We start from the raw sequence: 17,540 nt of genomic DNA on the forward strand, positions 1-17,540 counted from the left end.
AGAGGCCAATGGGATGAGATTGAGCAAGGCCAAGGGCAGGGTTCTACACTTTGGCCACAACAACCCCAAGCAGTGCTACAGGCTGGGGACAGAGTGGCTGAGAGCAGCCAGGCAGAGAGGGACCTGGAGGTGCTGGTAGAAAGTAGCTGAACATGAGCCAGCAGTGTGCCCAGGTGGCCAGGAAAGCCAGTGGCATCCTGGCCTGGCTCAGGAGCAGTGTGGGCAGCAGGACAAGGGAGGTTATTCTGCCCCTGTGCTCAGCACTGCTCAGGCCACCCCTTGAGTGCTGTGTCCAGTTCTGGGCTCCTCAAGTCAAGAGAGATGTTGAGGTGCTGGAAGGTGCCCAGAGAAGGACAACAAAGCTGGTGAGGGGCCTGGAGCACAGCCCTGTGAGGAGCAAAGGCTGAGGCAGCTGGGGGTGTGCAGCCTGGAGAGGAGGATGCTCAGGGCAGAGCTCATTGCTGTCTGCAGCTGCCTGCAGGGAGGCTGTAGCCAGGTGGGGTTGGGCTCTGCTGCCAGCAACAGAACAAGGGGACAGAGTCTCAAGTTGTGCCAGGGGATGTTCAGGCTGGATGTTAGGAGGAAGTTGTTGGCAGAGAGAGTGATTGGCATTGGAATGGGCTGCCCAGGGAGGTGGTGGAGTCGCCGTGCCTGGAGGTGTTGAAGCCAAGCCTGGATGAGGCACTTAGTGCTATGGTCTGGTTGATTGGCCAGGGCTGGGTGCTAGGTTGGACTGGCTGAGCTTGGAGCTCTCTTCCAACCTGCTTGATTCCGTGATTCTATGATTGAGGCCACGTCAGGACTCTTCTTTCAAGACCTGCCTTGTTCTGGCCTTCAAACCTCTCCTACATCACAGAGCCACAGAATGTCAGGGGCTGGAAGGGACCTCCAAAGCTCATCCAGTCCAACCCCCCCTGCCAGAGCAGGTCACGCAGGAGTGCACCTAGGTGAGTCCTGACTGTCTCCTGAGAGGGAGACTCCACAGTCCCCCTGGGCAGCCTGTTCCAGGCTTCTGTCACCCTCACAGGGAAAAACATTCCTCCTCATGCTCAGATGAAGCTTCCTGTGCCTCAGCTTCCACCCCCTGCCCCAGGCCCCTCCACAGCAGCTCAGGTGCAGCCGTGGCGCTGCCTGATCCCACCACCCCTGCTCCCTGCCGGGTTGGCCACCGGCCCTCGGCTCCTGCTTGCCTTCACTCCGTGCAGCTTCAGGTAGAAGCACTCTAAGGGTTTCAGGCCCTCGGGGGTCTTCACATACTTGGGGTCTCCAAGCATGCCAATGTAGACTGTGACCTGGAAGTGGTTCTTCTTCTGGCAGACGAAAGCGTCGTCGCCCACGGAGAAGTTGAAGCCCTTGTCGGCGTCGACGCGGTACGTCAGCATGGGGCTGCAGGGGAAGGCACAGGCTGTCAGGGCACACCAAGCAGCAGCTCACCCTTCCAGGTGCTGCAGAGGGCAGGGGGGATGCTCAGCACCCAGCGCTGCTGAGGATCCTGGGTTGGGTTTTGGGCACCTCCATCCAAGAAGGACAATTGAGGAGCTGGAGTCAGGCTAGAGAAGGAGTGATCTTGCTCCAGCCTGTGCTGCAGGCAGGGTGGATTCCTGCCCAAGTCACAACCACCTGCTTCCCAGGGCAGGTGAGGAGGAGAGGGAAGGAGAAGGAGGAGGAGAAGGAGGAGAAGGAGGAGGGGAAGGAGGAGAAGGAGGAGGGGAAGGAGGAGAAGGAGGAGGGGAAGGAGAAGGAGGAGGAAAAGGAGAAGGAGGAGGAAGGAGAGGAGAAGGAGGAGGGAAAAGAGAAGGAGGAGGGAAAAGAGAAGGAGGAGGGAAAAGAGAAGGAGGAGGGAAAAGAGAAGGAGGAGGGAAAAGAGAAGGAGGAGGGAAAAGAGAAGGAGGAGGGAAAAGAGAAGGAGGAGGGAAGGAGAAGGAGGAGGAAGGAAAGGAGAGTGAGGAAGAGGAGAAGGAGGGGGAAAGGAGAAGGAGGAGAGGCAGGAGGAGGGGCCCTTAGTCCCGATGAACACACACCAGCTGGGAAGGTTTAATCTACATCTCCTTAATGGGCTGGTTACCATGGCAACCAGGCAAATATGTGCCCTTTGCTTCAAGTCTCCTTTCTCTCACCATCCCAAAAACCCAGATCTGGGCTGGTGGGCCCCCAGGGCGTTGCCTCCCCTACGGAGCGAGGAGGAGGTGGGGGGAAAGAGATGCTTCTGATCCCGGCTTCCCACCCAGCAGTTCTAGCAGATGATCTCCACCTCCTCGTTTTGAAGCAAAGATCCCTGAGCGAGCTGGAGGAGAGCTCAGCCTGGCCCTGGCCAGCAGCCTGCAAAATCACGGAGCAGGCTCCCACCAAAGCAAAGCTTCAGTGCACTTCGGGCTTCCACCTCCAGCCTTAATGAAGATGGAGGCACGGAGGGATGGAGGAAGGGATGGAGGGATGGAGGAAGGGATGGAGGGATGGAGGAAGCGATGGAGGGATGGAGGAAGCGATGGAGGGATGGAGGAAGCGATGGAGGGATGGAGGAAGCGATGGAGGGATGGAGGAAGCGATGGAGGGATGGAGGAAGCGATGGAGGGATGGATGCTGCCCCCAGCAAGGGAAGAGGAAGTGGACAGACTGGCAGTGATGGATGAGGCTGACATCAGCAGGCTCTGACAAGCAGGAGACCTGGAAATGTTCCACCTGAGGCTGAGCAGAAGCTTGTTTGGTGTGAGGGTGCTGGAGGGCTGGAGCAGGCTGCCCAGAGAGGTTGTGGAGTCTGCTTGTGTGGAGAGCTTGCAAGTGGCCCTGGGCACTGTGCTGCTGGGCAAGCTGCTGTGGGTGCCCTGCTTTGGCAGGGGGCTTGGACTGGCTGATCTCCAGAGCTCCCTTCCAACCCTACCTCGCTGGGATTTGTGGTGATTCTGTCATGTCCTCTCCTTTCCTCTGTGAACAAATCCATTCTCCTCCCACACACACTTGAGGGGTTAATATAGACAAACCTCCCTGGATGGTTCCAGACAGCCACAAATAGTCTGGGGTAGAATCTCCTCCTTTCTTGCACCCAAGGGACTGGAGCTGCCATGCCATGGCCCAAACACAAACCAGACGGTGGGAGCAGAGCACTACCTTAGCCCAGAGGCATGAGAGGAATTCTCCTCCTCACTCACCCTCCTCCTAACCCCAGCTCTGACCTCCAGTTGAAGCTCTCTTGATGGAAAGCTGTGGCTTGGGCTGGCCTGAGCACCCTCCACACTCACCCCAGGAGGGCTGGAGCCTCACAGCTGCTTCAAGACTCACCTCTGCCTCTGTCTACCCAGCACCCCTGACCCCTCAGCAGTCACCCCAGTGCTTGTTAACAGGGAAAGCTGAGGAGAGAGGGGCTCTGGCTGAGCTGCCAAACTACAGATGCTTCCAAAAGGTGCTCTGGTTAATGTCACTCAAACTGATGGCTGCTAAGTGTCTGTGTTGAGAGAGCAGAGACAGCTCCTCCTCCTCTGGCTTCTAGAAATGCCTGCTCCCTCCAGAGTCCTCTTCCTGAGGAGGTCTAGGCTGGATGTTAGGAGGAAGTTGTTGGCAGAGAGAGTGATTGGCATTGGAATGGGCTGCCCAGGGAGGTGGTGGAGTCACTGTCCCTGGAGGTATCACAGTATCACCAGGGTTGGAAGAGACCTCACAGATCATCAAGTCCAACCCTTTACCACAGAGCTCAAGGCCAGACCATGGCACCAAGTGCCACGTCCAATCCTGCCTTGAACAGCTCCAGGGACGGCGACTCCACCACCTCCCCGGGCAGCCCATTCCAGTGTCCAATGACTCTCTCAGGGAAGAACTTTCTCCTCACCTCCAGCCTAAATCTCCCCTGGCACAGCCTGAGGCTGTGTCCTCTTGTTCTGCTGCTGGCCACCTGAGAGAAGAGAGCAACCTCCCCCTGGCCACAACCACCCCTCAGGTGTTGAAGCCAAGCCTGGCTGGGGCACTTAGTGCCATGGTCTGGTTGACTGGTCAGGGCTGGGTGCTAGGCTGGACTGGCTGAGCTTGGAGCTCTCTTCCAACCTGACTGATTCTATGATTCTCAGAGGTTCCTCTTCTCTGAGTTCTCCTGATGGCTGTTGTTGGGATACCTGAGCTGGGGTAGATGGGGGGCAAGAAGCTGCTCTCCAGCTATCAGAGAGGTCATGGATCCCCCCAGCCCTCTGCCTCTGCCCAAGCCAAGGAGCTGCTCTCAGAGCATAGAATCACAAAGTGCTTTGGGTCAAAGGCACTACTTCCAAGTCTTCTAGTCCAGCATCTTCAACTAGAGTAGGTTGCTCAGAGCCCCAGACAACCTGGTTCCAGAACTCAGGAGGCTGAGATCAGAGGGGAGTTGGTTTATCCTGATCCAGGGGTGAGAGGTTACTGCTTCCCCACAGACACATCTGGCATGTCCATGTGGGGAGGAGCTGGAAGAAAGGTGTCTCTGATGCAAGGGAACTGGACTGGGAGCTGTGGCAAGGGCAGGAGTGTCAGCGGGATGCTCATGCTCCTCAACTGCTGCTTCTCTGGAAGAGAAATCTCCCCCATTTGTCTCCTCCTGCCTTCCAGCTTCCCCAGAACCTCAACCACTGCAGAGACAAAACATCTGCAGAGCCTCTAATTCAAGGGGCACTCCCAAATCTCACACAGTCCTTGCTTTGTCTCCCTTCCAGGATGCACACACAGGGATGGAGTGACCTACAAGATGCTGCCACCATCAGCTGGACACAGCCCCACCAGGGCATCCAGAGGCTCAGCACCACGGCTGGCCCCTTCGACTGCCCGGGGCACACTCACAGCACGGCAGAGTGAGACCTCGGTGATCCCTCACCATGGCACAAGCCAGCCTGGCCAGCAGGGCCAGCTCACTGTGCCACCCAGCCCCAGACACCCCCAGCCAGGCTGCACCATGTCACAGTGGTGCCCATCAGCCTGGGGACACCTAGGGTCTGCACAAAAGGTCAGGACACTAGCAGCTGGAGTTGGCCATGTGAGGAGGTCACAAAAAAGATGAGGGGCTGGGAGCCCTCTGCTGTGAGGCCAGGCTGAGAGAGTTGGGGGTGTTCAGGCTGGAGAAGAGAAGGCTCCAGGGAGACCTTCTGGAGGCCTTTCAGTGCTTAAAGAAGCCAAGAACAAGGCTGGGGACAGACTTGTGAGCAGGGTCTGTTGTGACAGGCCAAGGGGTGAGGGTTTGGAACTAACAGAGGGAGATTCAGAGTGGAGAGAAGGGAGAAATGTTTGTCCCTGAGGGTGCTGAGAGCCTGCCCCAGGGTGCCCAGAGAGGTGGAAGCTGCCCCATCTCTGGCACCACTGCAGGTTAGGTTGTTTGGGGCTCTGAGCAACCTGCTCTAGTTGGGGCTGTCCCTGCTGACTGCAGGGAGACTCAGGGCAGACCTCATTGCTCTCTACAACTACCTGAAAGGAGGTTGTAGCCAGGTGGGGTTGGTCTCTCCTGCCAGGCACCCAGTGACAGAACAAGAAGGGACAGCCTCAAGCTGTACCAGGGCAGGTTCAGGTTGGATGCTAGGAGGAAGTTCTTCACAGCAAGAGAGATTGGCATTGGAATGGGCTGCCCAGGGAGGTGGTGGAGTCCCCATCCCTGGAGGTGTTTAAGAGGAGGCTGGATGAGGCACTCAGTGCCATGGCTTAGCTAATGAGAAGGGTTGGGTGATAGGTTGGACTCGATAATCTTAGAGGTCCTTTCCAACCTGGTTGATTCTGTGATCCTGAGCAGGGGGCCAGGACTAGATGAGCTTAAGAGGTCCCATCCCACCCAAACCAACTCTACAACGGTTTGACACTTCTTGCACCCAGCCTGTGCAAGGCTGAAAGCTTTGCTTCATCCCAGAGCCCTCAGCTTCAGAGCAGAGCATGTGGAGAGAACCAATTTGCTTGATGGGAGGAGCAAGGCAGCAGCCCAGGCCCTGGGCTCAGGGCAGAGCAGCTCTGGCCTCATGGCCAGACCCAGGGAGATGTTTCCAGCGAGCACTGCCCTGCCCTTCTCCAGCTGCCTGCCCTCAAGCTGTGAGCAGACAGGGGGTGGGAGGAGGGAGCCTGCTGGCATGTGTCAGAAGATGCTGTCAGGAGGAGGAATGGCTCCTGCTGCCAGGAGGAAACCAGTGAGCTGCCTGCTTCCAGGCCTCCTTGGCACCACTGCTGGGAAGCAGCAAACACTTCTGAAGGTTTGGTGACTCCCAAACCACAAAACCACTGCAAAAGGTCAAAAGGAATCACAGAATGGCTGCAGTGGGAAGGGACCCCAAGGATCACCTAGTGCCAAGCCCCCTGCCATGGGCAGGGACAGCTCCTGCTGGATCAGGTTGTTCAAAGCCTCACCCAGCCTGGTCTTAAGCACTTGCAGGGATGAGGAGTCTGCATCTTCTCTGGACAATCCATTCCAGTGTCTCACCACACTCATCACCAAGAACTTCCTCCTAATGCCCAGCCTAACCTCACCCTGCTCTGCTTTCAAACCATTCCCCCTCTTCCTACCAGCCTTGTAAAGAGCTCCTCTCCAGCTTTCCTGGAGAAAGCTGCCATCAGTACAGCTCCTCCCTAGCTTCTGGTCTCCTTCAGCCACAGATTCCTCAGCAAAGCCTGAGACACAAGCCCAGCAAGCCAAGAGCTGCATCTCCAGGCAGCTCCCCTTCAGTCCCTGGGGCAACCTTCTTCCCTGCCTTCCCTTCACCTCCTTAATCCAGCCTCACTTTAGGAGACCTGTTCCAAAATGTAACCACTGCAGTTCCCATCCTGCTGGAATTCTGGGGTTCTATGGCAAGCTCTTGACAACTCCCCTGGAGGTAAGAACACCAACAGCTTCCTGTGGTTGCCTTCCTCAGCCTACCTGCCTGGTCCCTTCTCTTGAGACCAGGAGTGGGGAAAAAGAGATCATTGAGATGATTCAAATTCCTGGAGCTGTGAATAGGTTGTGTGCACCTGGACCACAGGAGGAAGAAAACAGAATGTTCCCTCCAGGGCCAGGCAAATGCAAGCTTGGGCACAAGTTTCCAGCAGAAGAGCTGGGAATGATTTGGTCCTCCTTGCATCGTGGTCTCAGGGGAAGCTTGACTCGTGGATCCTGAAGAGGCAGAGATGGCTGCTGGCTTGCTGAGCCTCACAGAAAGGCAGAGAGGAAGGAGGAGACATCTACCTGCTACAACACCACTGGGTCAACCTCAAAAGTGCCACTGTAGGAGAAGACAGAGAAGGCAGAGCTGAGGCAGGCAGAGAAAGTAGAGCTGAGGCAGGCAGAGAAAGTAGAGCTGGGGCAGGCAGAGAAAGTAGAGCTGGGGCAGGCAGGCAAGGCAGGGCTGGGGCAGGCAGAGAAAGTAGAGCTGGGGCAGGCAGGCAAGGCAGGGCTGGGGCAGGCAGAGAAAGTAGAGCTGAGGCAGGCAGACAAGGCAGAGCTGGGGCAGGCAGAGAAAGTAGAGCTGAGGCAGGCAGGCAAGGCAGAGCTGGGGCAGGCAGGCAAGGCAGGGCTGGGGCAGGCAGAGAAAGTAGAGCTGAGGCAGGCAGACAAGGCAGAGCTGGGGCAGGCAGAGCTGGGGCAGGCAGAGCTGGGGCAGGCAGAGCTGGGGCAGGCAGAGCTGGGGCAGGTAGAGCTGGGGCAGGCAGAGCTGGGGCAGGCAGAGCTGGGGCAGGCAGAGCTGGGGCAGGGCTTTTGCTGGTTCTCACAGATGTGTTCTGTGCTGTACCAGGACCTTCCACTGTAGGTGCAGGTTCCACTCACTGTAGGGTTCATCTGTTCACCTCATTGTAGGCTGACCTCATTGCAGGTCCAACTCACTGTATCTTCACCTCCTTGTAGGCTGACCTCATTGCAGGTCCAACTCACTGTAGGTTCACCTCCTTGTAGGCTGACCTCATTGCAGGTCCAACTCATTGTAGGTTCACCTCCTTGTAGGCTGACCTCATTGCAGGTCCAACTCACTGTAGGTTCACCTCCTTGTAGGCTGACCTCATTGCAGGTCCAACTCATTGTAGGTTCACCTCCTTGTAGGCTGACCTCATTGCAGGTCCAACTCACTGTAGGTTCACCTCCTTGTAGGCTGACCTCATTGCAGGTCCAACTCACTGTATCTTCACCTCCTTGTAGGCTGACCTCATTGCAGGTCCAACTCACTGTAGGTTCACCCCATTGTAGGCTGACCTCACTGTAGGTTCACCTCCTTGTAGGCTGACCTCATTGCAGGTCCAACTCACTGTAGGTTCACCCCATTGTAGGCTGACCTCACTGTAGGTTCACCTCCTTGTAGGCTAACCTCATTGCAGGTCCAACTCACTGTAGGTTCACCTCATTGTAAGTTCACCTCACTGCAACTTACTGCATTGTTGGTTCATCTCATTGTAGTCTCACCTCTTTGTAGGTCTACTTCACTGCAGGTTCAGCTCACTGCTGGTTCACCTCATTGTAGGTCCACCTCACTGCAGGACCACCTCATTTTAGGTTCACCTCACTATAGGTTCACTTCACTGTAGGTTCACCTCTGTATCTTCACCTCACTGTAGGCTCACTTCAACGTAGGTCCACCTCATTTTAGATTCACCTCTGTAGCTTCACCTCACTGCAGGGCCAACTGATTGTATGTCCACTTCAAAGTAGGTCCACCTCATTCTAGATTCACCTCACTGCAGGCTCACTTCAACACAGGTCCACCCCATTGTAGGTCCACTTCAATGCAGGTCCACCTCACTCTAGATTCACCTCTGCAGGTTCACCTCACTGCAGGCTCACCTCATTGTAGGTCCACTCAATGCAGGTCCACCTCATTGTAGGCTCACTTCACTGTAGGGTTTACCTCATTGTAGACTCACCTCACTATAGGTTCTGCTTGCACAGGCTCTCCTAGAGCTACCTGCTGCCAAATCCACCATGAAGGAGGAAGAGTTCACCCAGGTCAGGGTGAAACTCCAAACTAATCCAGCAAGCCTTGCCCTTACCCCTGAATCCTGGTCAAATCCAACACCACAACAAACTGCACGTGGGCTCCTACAATCTCCATGAGGTCAGGTCAAAGGAATGTGCTCATTACACAAGGGGCTGATGACCTACATGCCACAGAAGGAGGTTTGCTCTGGTTTTTGTCTCAAATCCTAAAAGCAGGAAACAGGGAAGTGATCCCCAAGCATAGACCCAAAGAACAGGGCAGAGCAGGGTTGGGTGTGCAGAGGTTAGAAGCTGAGTTTGTAGCCTTCTCTGAGCCCAGCAGAAAATAAGCCAGAATCTCAGAGTGGTTGGAGATCAGCCAGTCCAAACCCACCCTGCTCCAGCAGGGCACCCACAGCAGCTTGCCCAGCAGCACAATGCCCAGGGCCACTTGCAAGCTCTCCACACAAGCAGACTCCACAACCTCTCTGGGCAGCCTGCTCCAGCCCTCCAGCACCCTCACACCAAACAAGCTTCTCCTCAGCCTCACATGCAACCTCCTGCACTCCACTCTGTGCCCTCTGCCCCTTGGCCTGGCCCTGGGCACCACTCACAAGAGCCAGGCCCCAGCCTCTTGCCCCCCACAGCTCCTTTAGCTGTTGCTGAGCACTGAGCAGATGCCTTCTGGGGCTGCTCTCCTGCAGGCTCCACAGCCCCAGGGCTCTCAGCCTTTGCTCCTCACAGAGCTGCTCCAGGCCCCTCAGCACCTCCAGAGCCTGCCCTGGACTCTCTCCAGCAGTTCCCAGTCTGTGCTGAACTGGGGAGCCCAGAACTGGATACAGGACTCCATCTGTGGCCTGGCTGGAGCAGAATAGAGGCAGAGGAGAACCTCCCTAGACCTGCTGGCCACACTGTTCTTCATGCATGCCAGGAGACCATTTGCTTTCTTGGCCTTGTGGGTCTGCATTAAAGGTGGTCCAAGGACTAGGGCTGGCCAAGCAGGAGATCTGGCTGCCCAGAGAGGATGGGGACTCTCTTTCTGTGGAGAGCTCCCAAGCCCCCTGGGCATTGTGCTGCTGGGCAAGCTGCTGTGGGTGCCCTGCTGGAGCAGGGGGCTTGGGCTGGCTGACCTCCAGAGCTCCCTTCCAGCCCCAAACCATGCTGGGATTCTAGGAGCTGTGCTCAGGAGGGTTGGGACTTCTCTGCATGTCATGGATCCCACCTGGCCTCCACCACTGTCCTTGCTCCCATCTTAAGCACCACCCAGCTAAGGTAAGTTATGAGTCTTGGCTTGGTGTTGCAGGCAAGGGAGAAGCCCCTGCTCATTGTCCCCCCAAAGGACCCTCTCCAGCCTCCAGCTGTGCAGAAGGAGGAGGAGGAGGAGGGAAAACAGGGTGGTGGTGGTGGGGTTTTTGCTCACTGAGCAGTTCCTGGAACCCAGCCTGCTGCTTGCCAGCTCTCAGTCACCTCCAAGGAATGCAGGGAGGCTCCAGAGTGGTTTCCTCCTGAGCACTCCTCTTTCCCTCAGCAGCTTGTCCACTCCTTGCCTCCACCCTCCTCTGCTCCAGTCTCTTCTCCCAGCCCCACACAACCTCACCAGCTGCTCTCTGCTCCCAGCCCAGCTTTCCTCTCCACCCAGCTCCCCTCTCTGTCACCTCAGTGTCCCTCCTGGCTTCCCAGCTTTCTTCAGCCCCTTCCCTTACCCTTGCTTTCTCTCCTCCTTTCCTCCTCTGCCCATCAACCACTCCCACCCCTCTTCCTCAGGCTCTCCTGTGTTGCTCTCAAGCAGCTTTGGGTCACCTCCAGCCATGCACACTATGCACAGTCTAGGAAATCCCAGCACCCCAGCACGGTAGGAGCTAGGAAATCCCAGAATCCCAGCATGGTAGGGGATAGGGAATCCCAGCATGGTAGGGGATAGGGAATCCCAGCATCCCAGCATGGTAGGGGTTGGAAGTGCCCTATGGAGATATCTAGTCCAACCCTCCCCTGCCAATGCAGGGTCTCCCAGGGCAGGGCACACAGGGATGGGTCCAGGTGGATCTGGAAAGTCTTCAGAAAATCCTGATCATCATTTTTAAATCCAGGACTTTGCTAAATCTGGGCAGAAGGAAAAGACTTTGCTGGTCCAAACCATGCTCAGGACAAGGTCAGATTTGTCAGTCACACCCTCCATGGCTGCTGAACCACCACTAAATTCACTCCTCCTGCTGGCTCTCACAGAACCAGCCCCAATCCTCCATCAGCCCTCCAGAAGTCACTTTCCCAAGGGCAGAGGCAGAGTTGAGAGGTTATCTCCACCACAGCAAGTGATATCAGAGGGCAAGGAGGAGCCCAGGACAGCTCTTCCCCTATCTCATGAGGCACCAGTGTCCCCAAGGCCAATCCCTTGCCACCAACAGACAGAATCACAGAGTGGTTTGGGTTGGAAAAGACCTCAAAGCTCACCAAATCCAACCATCAACCTCAGACCACCGCCACCATTACACCATGCCCTGAGGTGCCACATCCAGAGGTGGCATCAGAGGTGAAAGGTGACCCTGGCCTTCTCCAAAGCTGGAGGGTTACTCACAGTTCTTTGTAGTTGGCATCATACAGGGTTGCCCACTTGTTCTGCTGGTGTGGCTGCCACTTTATGGACTGGTAGTTGGGGTCCAAGTAGGAGCCGTTCAAGCTGTCGTTGTCTTGGATCAGACCTGAGGTGAGGAGAAAATAGCTGCCACAGTGTCCAGCTGGGGAAGACCACAAGCAACCAACTGGCATTGCCCCTGGACCACTGCTAGGGGCAAGAGATCTTGGTCAGGACCAACTGGAGACACTTCAGGCTTGATGGAACTCTGAGCAATCTGCTCTAGCTGTAGGTGTCCCTGCTGACTTCAGGGGAGGTTGGACAAGATGACCCTGAAAGGTCCACTCCAACCCAAACTAGTCTGAGATGCTATGAACTCATCACCCTGCTCCCCTCCTCAGCACCCAGCTGGGATGGACCCAACTGTCTGTCACCTTGTGGTGCCCACACAGGCTCCCTGCCAAGCATGCCTTAACCCAGCGAGGTGCCCAGGGTTGGATGCTGGAGGGGGTATTAGGGGGAAAGGGTTAAGGGGTAGGAGTGGGGAAGCGTCCAAGAAACCACATACCTGGTGAAAGTGCTCCTGGCTGGTGCCAGGGGGGGGTTGGCACTCGGTCAGGGTTGAGTGGCACCGACCCCATGCCTGGCTCCTGCTTTATCAGCCCGTTGAGCATCTGGGCATTGAGAGTGGTGGGAGGGGACTCGGAGTGTTTCCGCTTCTTGGCAGGATGCACTGGCAGGCTGCGGGCAGCAAAGAGCTGAGTGGCACAGCAGGGGCTGGGGAGGGGACAGCTCCCACCCCACAGCCCAGCCTGGTGCTGGCAGCTTGCTGAAAGGACCTCCAAACCTTCCTGCAGGGAGGCTCATAGGATGCCAGCGTGGTGGAGGTCGGAAGGGAGCTCTGGAGATCAGCCAGCCCAAGCCCCCCTGCCCAAGCAGGGCACCCACAGCAGCTTGCCCAGCAGCACAATGCCATGGGGGGGGGCTTGGAACCTCTCCACACAAGCAGACTCCACAACCTCTTTGGGCAGCCTGCTCCAGGAGAAGTTTCTCCTCACTTTTAGGTGGAACTCTTTCAGCACTATCACCACCTTCACCCACCAGGCTCTGCCCACCCACCCTGCCCACGCAGAGCTGCGTCTCTGCTTTCCTCTTCTCTGTCCCCACCACCTGGCTCTGAGCCATGGGCTGCAAACTGGGGAGCCCTGGAACAGGCTGCCCAAGGAGGCTGGAGCCAGGTGGGGCTTGGTTTCTTCTCCCAAGGAACAAGTGACAGGACAAGAAGAAAGAGCTTCAAATTGCTCCAGGGGAGGTTCAGGTTGCACATGAGGAACAATTTGTTGCCCTTGAGGGGGCCTGTCCCAGGCTGCCCAGGGCAGTGGTGGAGTCCCCACGCCTGGAGGGGTTTGAGAGCTGTGGTGCTGAGGGCCATGGGTTGGTGGTGCCCTGGCAGTGCTGGGTGGACTCCAGCCTCTCCCAACTAAACCAATTCCATGGTTGTATGAAACTGAGTCACCTCCTCCCCGCTGCTTCCCCAGCTCACTCCCATGCACTGCAGCCCAGAACTTGGCTCTTGTGCTCTGCAAGCCTCCAGCTCCCATCCCCCAGCCCTCCCTCCCCAAAACCACTCTGAGAAGCCCCAGCCCCCTGGGCCTTACTCTGCTCCGTGCTGCTGGAGTAGTTGGTGCAACATCTGTGACTGCTGGGCGTGGTGGAGCTCAGCAGGTGCCATGCCCTGCCCGAGGCCGTAGGGTGGCATCAGGGGCTCAGCCTTCATGTACATGTCCCGCTGCAGGCTGGGGTAGTGAGGGGGGTGCTGCTGCTGGTGGGGGTGAGGGGGTGGGGGGACACCTTGAAGGTGTGGAGGGGGAGGGGGGGGGGGGGGGAGGAGGAGGAGGGTGCTCCAGGCGAGAAGGGGGAGTCATGTGGCACATGTTTTCAGGGGTCATGGTCCGGAGGAGGTGAGGATCTGCAAAGAGAGGAAGAGAAGAGCTGTCAGAGCAGCAGGCAGCAGCATGCTCTGGGTGTCCTCAGCCCAGGGCCAGCCCTCAGCCATCCCAGCCTTGGTCCACTTCATGAACCCATCTCTCTCTCTGCACCTTCTGCCCAGCCTCAGCACAGCTCTGTCCCCTCAGCCACCCTGTCCACCTGGTGATGGCCACCTTGGCCTGCCATCACCTCCAGCTGCCCCAGGGGAGGTTCAGGTTGGACAGCAGAAGAAACCTCCTCACTGAAAGGGGTCTCAAAGACTGGCACAGGCTGCCCAGGGAGGTGGCTGAATGCCCATCCCTGGAGGGGTTGAAAAGACACAGCAAGGTGGTGCTGAGGGCCATGGTTTAGCACCAGCCTTGGCAGAGCTGGGGAATGGTTGCACTGGAGGGTCTGAAAGGTCTTTTCCAAAGCAAAGCCCTTCTGTGATACTTAAACCAGGAGGAGACTTTGATCTCTACATTTAAATAAACAAAAAAGGGACATTCAAATGGCTCCTGCCTTTCTCCTCCCCTCTCTGGAGCTGGGCTCTAAAGCCATGCCATGGTTAGAGGCCACCTGACTACTCCACCACCACCACCAAAGGGCAAGGCTTGGTGTGTGCAGGGACATGCAAATCCACCTCCCCTTCTGCAGCTGCTCAGGCCTCCAGCCAAGCTGTAAGCTCCATGCTCGATCGAGGGCTTCAGCTGGAACCAAAGCACTTCTGGAGGCTCAGAGCAACAAAGAGAACTTCTGAAGCAGAGCAGCATGGCTCAATCTCACCCAAGGTGACCTGAGAAGGAGGAGAAATTGGCATTTTGGCCACGGGAAATGAAATGAGTGAAGGAAAGACACTGAAGGTGGTGGTGGAAGGATGGAGCCAGACCTGATTTCTTGCCCTCCCTGAGCTCTGCTATGTTGGTATGACCCCACCTACAGCACTGGAGGCCTGGTCACACCAATGACCACAGCAGTGAGGTGCTCACAGCACTGCCAGCAGGACTCAGCCATCAGGACACGAGCTGAGGGTCTGCTCAAGCTTTCTGGCAGCCAGCAGCGATGGCATCACTCCAGCAGCTTAGCTTTCTCTTCTAAGGCAGCCTAAAGAAGAGTGAGCTGCTGCCAGGAGCAGGAGCAGAGCGAAGATGTTGAGCCTGATGAATTGCAATGGCCTCAGCTGCCCCAAGGGAGGCTCAGGTTGGACAGGAGGAATGATTTTTTTCTGTCCTTGAAGGTTGCCAAGGTCTGGCCCCAGGCTGCCCAGGGCAGTGGTGGAGTCCTCATCCCTGGAGGGGTTTCAGTGCTGGGTGAAAGATGTGGTTCAGTGGTGCCCTGGCAGTGCTGGGTTCAGGGTTGGACTCCACGATCCTGGAGGTCTTTTCCAAGCCAAACAAGTCTATCATTCTCTGCCCTGGCCCTGGGGTATGAGGGAACCATGGGGTGGGAAAGCAGAGTGACATCCCAGGTGTTGTGAGTCCAGGACAAAGCTTCCTTGCACCCCACTGTGGACATCTGATGAAGCCAAGCAGCAGCAAACTGCAGGAGGGAAAAAACACATCCAGGAACTGGCCTGTCACAGACTGTGGGGACATGGAGGGGGACAGCACAGAAGATACCTACTGGGTCTTTGCCAGGCTGCTTCTCTAAGGAGGTGCCACCAGCCAGCCCTGAGCCAGACACTGGGCTGGCTGGACTTTGGTCTCTGCTGGTCAGTGGTTGACTAATGAAGCCAAAGCACTTGACCAGGAATCAGAAAACTCCTCCCACTGCAAGGCCTGGAGAAGTGAAATGTGAGTCCTCCTGTGCAGGCTGCCAGGGCAGGGCCACTTCCACCCATTCTGCTCCCTCCAAAGGCTTTCTGCTACCCACCAAGTTCCCTCAGTGCCCTGCTCCACTACACAACCAGCTGGATTCCTCTGCCCATGCTCACAGGCAGTGTCCTGCTCCCTGTCCTTCTGGAGCTGCCTCTGGGACAGCCTGACCAGGGAAAGGAGGTCTGGAGATCAGGAGTCACAGAGCAGCCACACTTTGGTGCCATGGCCAGGGCTGACCAATGGCATCCTTGGGACAGGAGATGCCAGAGCCATCTCCTTGCACTTCAGCCACACAGTGATGGCACCAGCACATCATCTCCCTCTGCCTGCTCCTGCCAGCCTGGCAAACACTGCACTTCCACCTGCGTAACCGGGAGCAAAGCCCAGCAGGGCTCAACAGCACAAGCAGGCAGCACTGGCACTGCTCATCCCAGCTTCCAACAGACTCAAAGCAACCTGTGGACCATGCAGAAGGGACAACCACTTCAGGGAAGCTGGGAGAAGCTTCACCTCCTCCAAGCTGCAAGAAATGCCTTTTGCACCACCATGGGTACATCTCTTGAGCCTGCGGCAGGGTCGAGCCTTGGCAGCTTGGGTCCAAGCCAGGAGCCTTCATGCAGCTTTCAAAGGACAACTCATGGATGAGTGGTGCAAGGAAGTGCCCTCACAGCACACTGCCCATTCCCAACAGGCTTCCAACCAAGATCCCAGCTCCAGGGAAAAAAAAAAAACAGGCCTGGGAATCTCATCCTTTGCTCCCCACCCCCTAGAAGAAGCAGCTGCCTCCTGGGTGCTCTCCAGAGCCTCCTCTCCTCCCCAAGCAGAGGTGCTGCTGCTCTGCCAGCGCCTCCAAGCAGCTCTCCCTGTGGAGAGCAACCCGGCCCCTTTGTTATACTTAAGGAAGGGCCAGGAGGAATTCCAGGGATTTTTTTAGCAAGATAAACAGAACTCTTGACCTTTTCCATCAAAAAACTCCCAAGAGCAGGCGCTGCTCCTGGTGGGGACCAGGCTGGAGCCTGGGGAAGAAGGTGCTGCTGCTGCTGCTGGGCTGGGTTGGGGGGAAGGGAGGATCAGAAGCAACCTTCCTTCCTCAGCAAGACACTTCTTCCACCAAAGAGCAGTGAAGGTCACCAGAAGAACCAAACAAGGCTCAGTGGTTTCCCTAGGAGGAGGCAGAGAGCCTGGCACTGACCCTGCTCCTGGGGCAGAGGAATGGTCCCAGCTCTCTCTGCCTAATCTGAGGAAAAGAAGACACCCCACACACACACCCCCCCCCCAGGACCTGGAAGGGAGGGAAGGGACTTACTGCTGAAGGCTGGGTTCATCTCTGCCTCCCCAGGCTGGGCTCCCTGGCATGGCCACGCTCACTCTCCTCGCCTTTCGCTCAGCCACGGTGGAGAAGGGCAGCAGCAGGAGGCTGCTGAGCTCCACATCCTACCTCCCCCAAGGAGGACGACTTGATTTCTTCCCTTGGGAGCAGCTCTCCCCACCTTCCCTCCTCTTCTCTTCCCTCTGTGGTTGGTTCTCCCCCCCGGCAAAGCCCAGCAGCAGAACAATAGGTGAAAGTCTGGGGCTATTTACCAACTGATAATGTCCCCACGTACGGCGGCTGCCTGCTTCTCCCCTCTGATAAAGGCTCCAGAGCCAACCCCTCGCAGGGAACAAAGAGGGGAGGAGGATGGTGGGGCTGGGGGAGTGGATTATTAAGTGTTATTGTCATTAGGATAATGCCCTGGAGGAGAAGGACCTGGGGGGTGCTGGTTGACAGCCAGCTGAGCATGAGCTAGCGAGGTGGCCAAGAAGGCCACCAGCAACCTGGCTTGGATCAGCAAGAGCGGAGCCAGAAGCAGCAAGGATGGGATTGTCCCCCTGGACTGGGCACTGCTGAGGCCACTCCTGCAATCCTGGGGTCAGTTTCGGGCTCCTCACTCCAAGAAGGACACTGAGGAGCTGGAGCAGGGCCAGAGAAGGGCAAGGAAGCAGGAGGAGGGTCTGGAGAACAGGAGTGGTGAGGAGCAGCTGAGGGAGCTGGGGGTGCTGAGGCTGGAGGAAAGGAGGCTGAGGGGAGAGCTTCTGGCTCTCTGCAGCTGCCTGCAAGGAGATGGCAGTGAGGTGGGGTTGGTCTCTTCTCTCTAGTATCAGGTGACAGAACAAGAGGAAATGGCCTGAAATCGTCCTAGAGGGGGTTTAGGTTGGACATGAGGAACAATTTCTTTGCTGCAAGAGTGGTCAGGCACTGGAAGAGGCTGCCCAGGGGGGTGGTGGAGTCACCATCCCTGGAGGTGTTCAAGAAACCTGTGGACATAGCACTGGGGGAGACATGGTTTAG

The 17,540-nt window shown here is 56.9% G+C and overlaps 1 protein-coding gene across 1 annotated transcript in view; it reads right to left on the reverse strand.

The window, feature by feature from the left end:
• Positions 1-17,540, reverse strand: part of MYRF (myelin regulatory factor) — a 79,481-nt gene that overhangs the window by 21,193 nt on the left and 40,748 nt on the right. The window contains 5 exon segments of the mRNA XM_064163307.1: positions 1,191-1,386; positions 11,430-11,553; positions 11,995-12,167; positions 13,085-13,311; positions 13,313-13,395. Coding sequence (XP_064019377.1) covers positions 1,191-1,386; positions 11,430-11,553; positions 11,995-12,167; positions 13,085-13,311; positions 13,313-13,395 — 803 coding nt within the window.

The sequence above is a fragment of the Pogoniulus pusillus genome, chromosome 24 (assembly GCF_015220805.1).
Source record: "Pogoniulus pusillus isolate bPogPus1 chromosome 24, bPogPus1.pri, whole genome shotgun sequence".
NCBI classification, from domain to species: Eukaryota; Metazoa; Chordata; class Aves; order Piciformes; family Lybiidae; genus Pogoniulus; species Pogoniulus pusillus.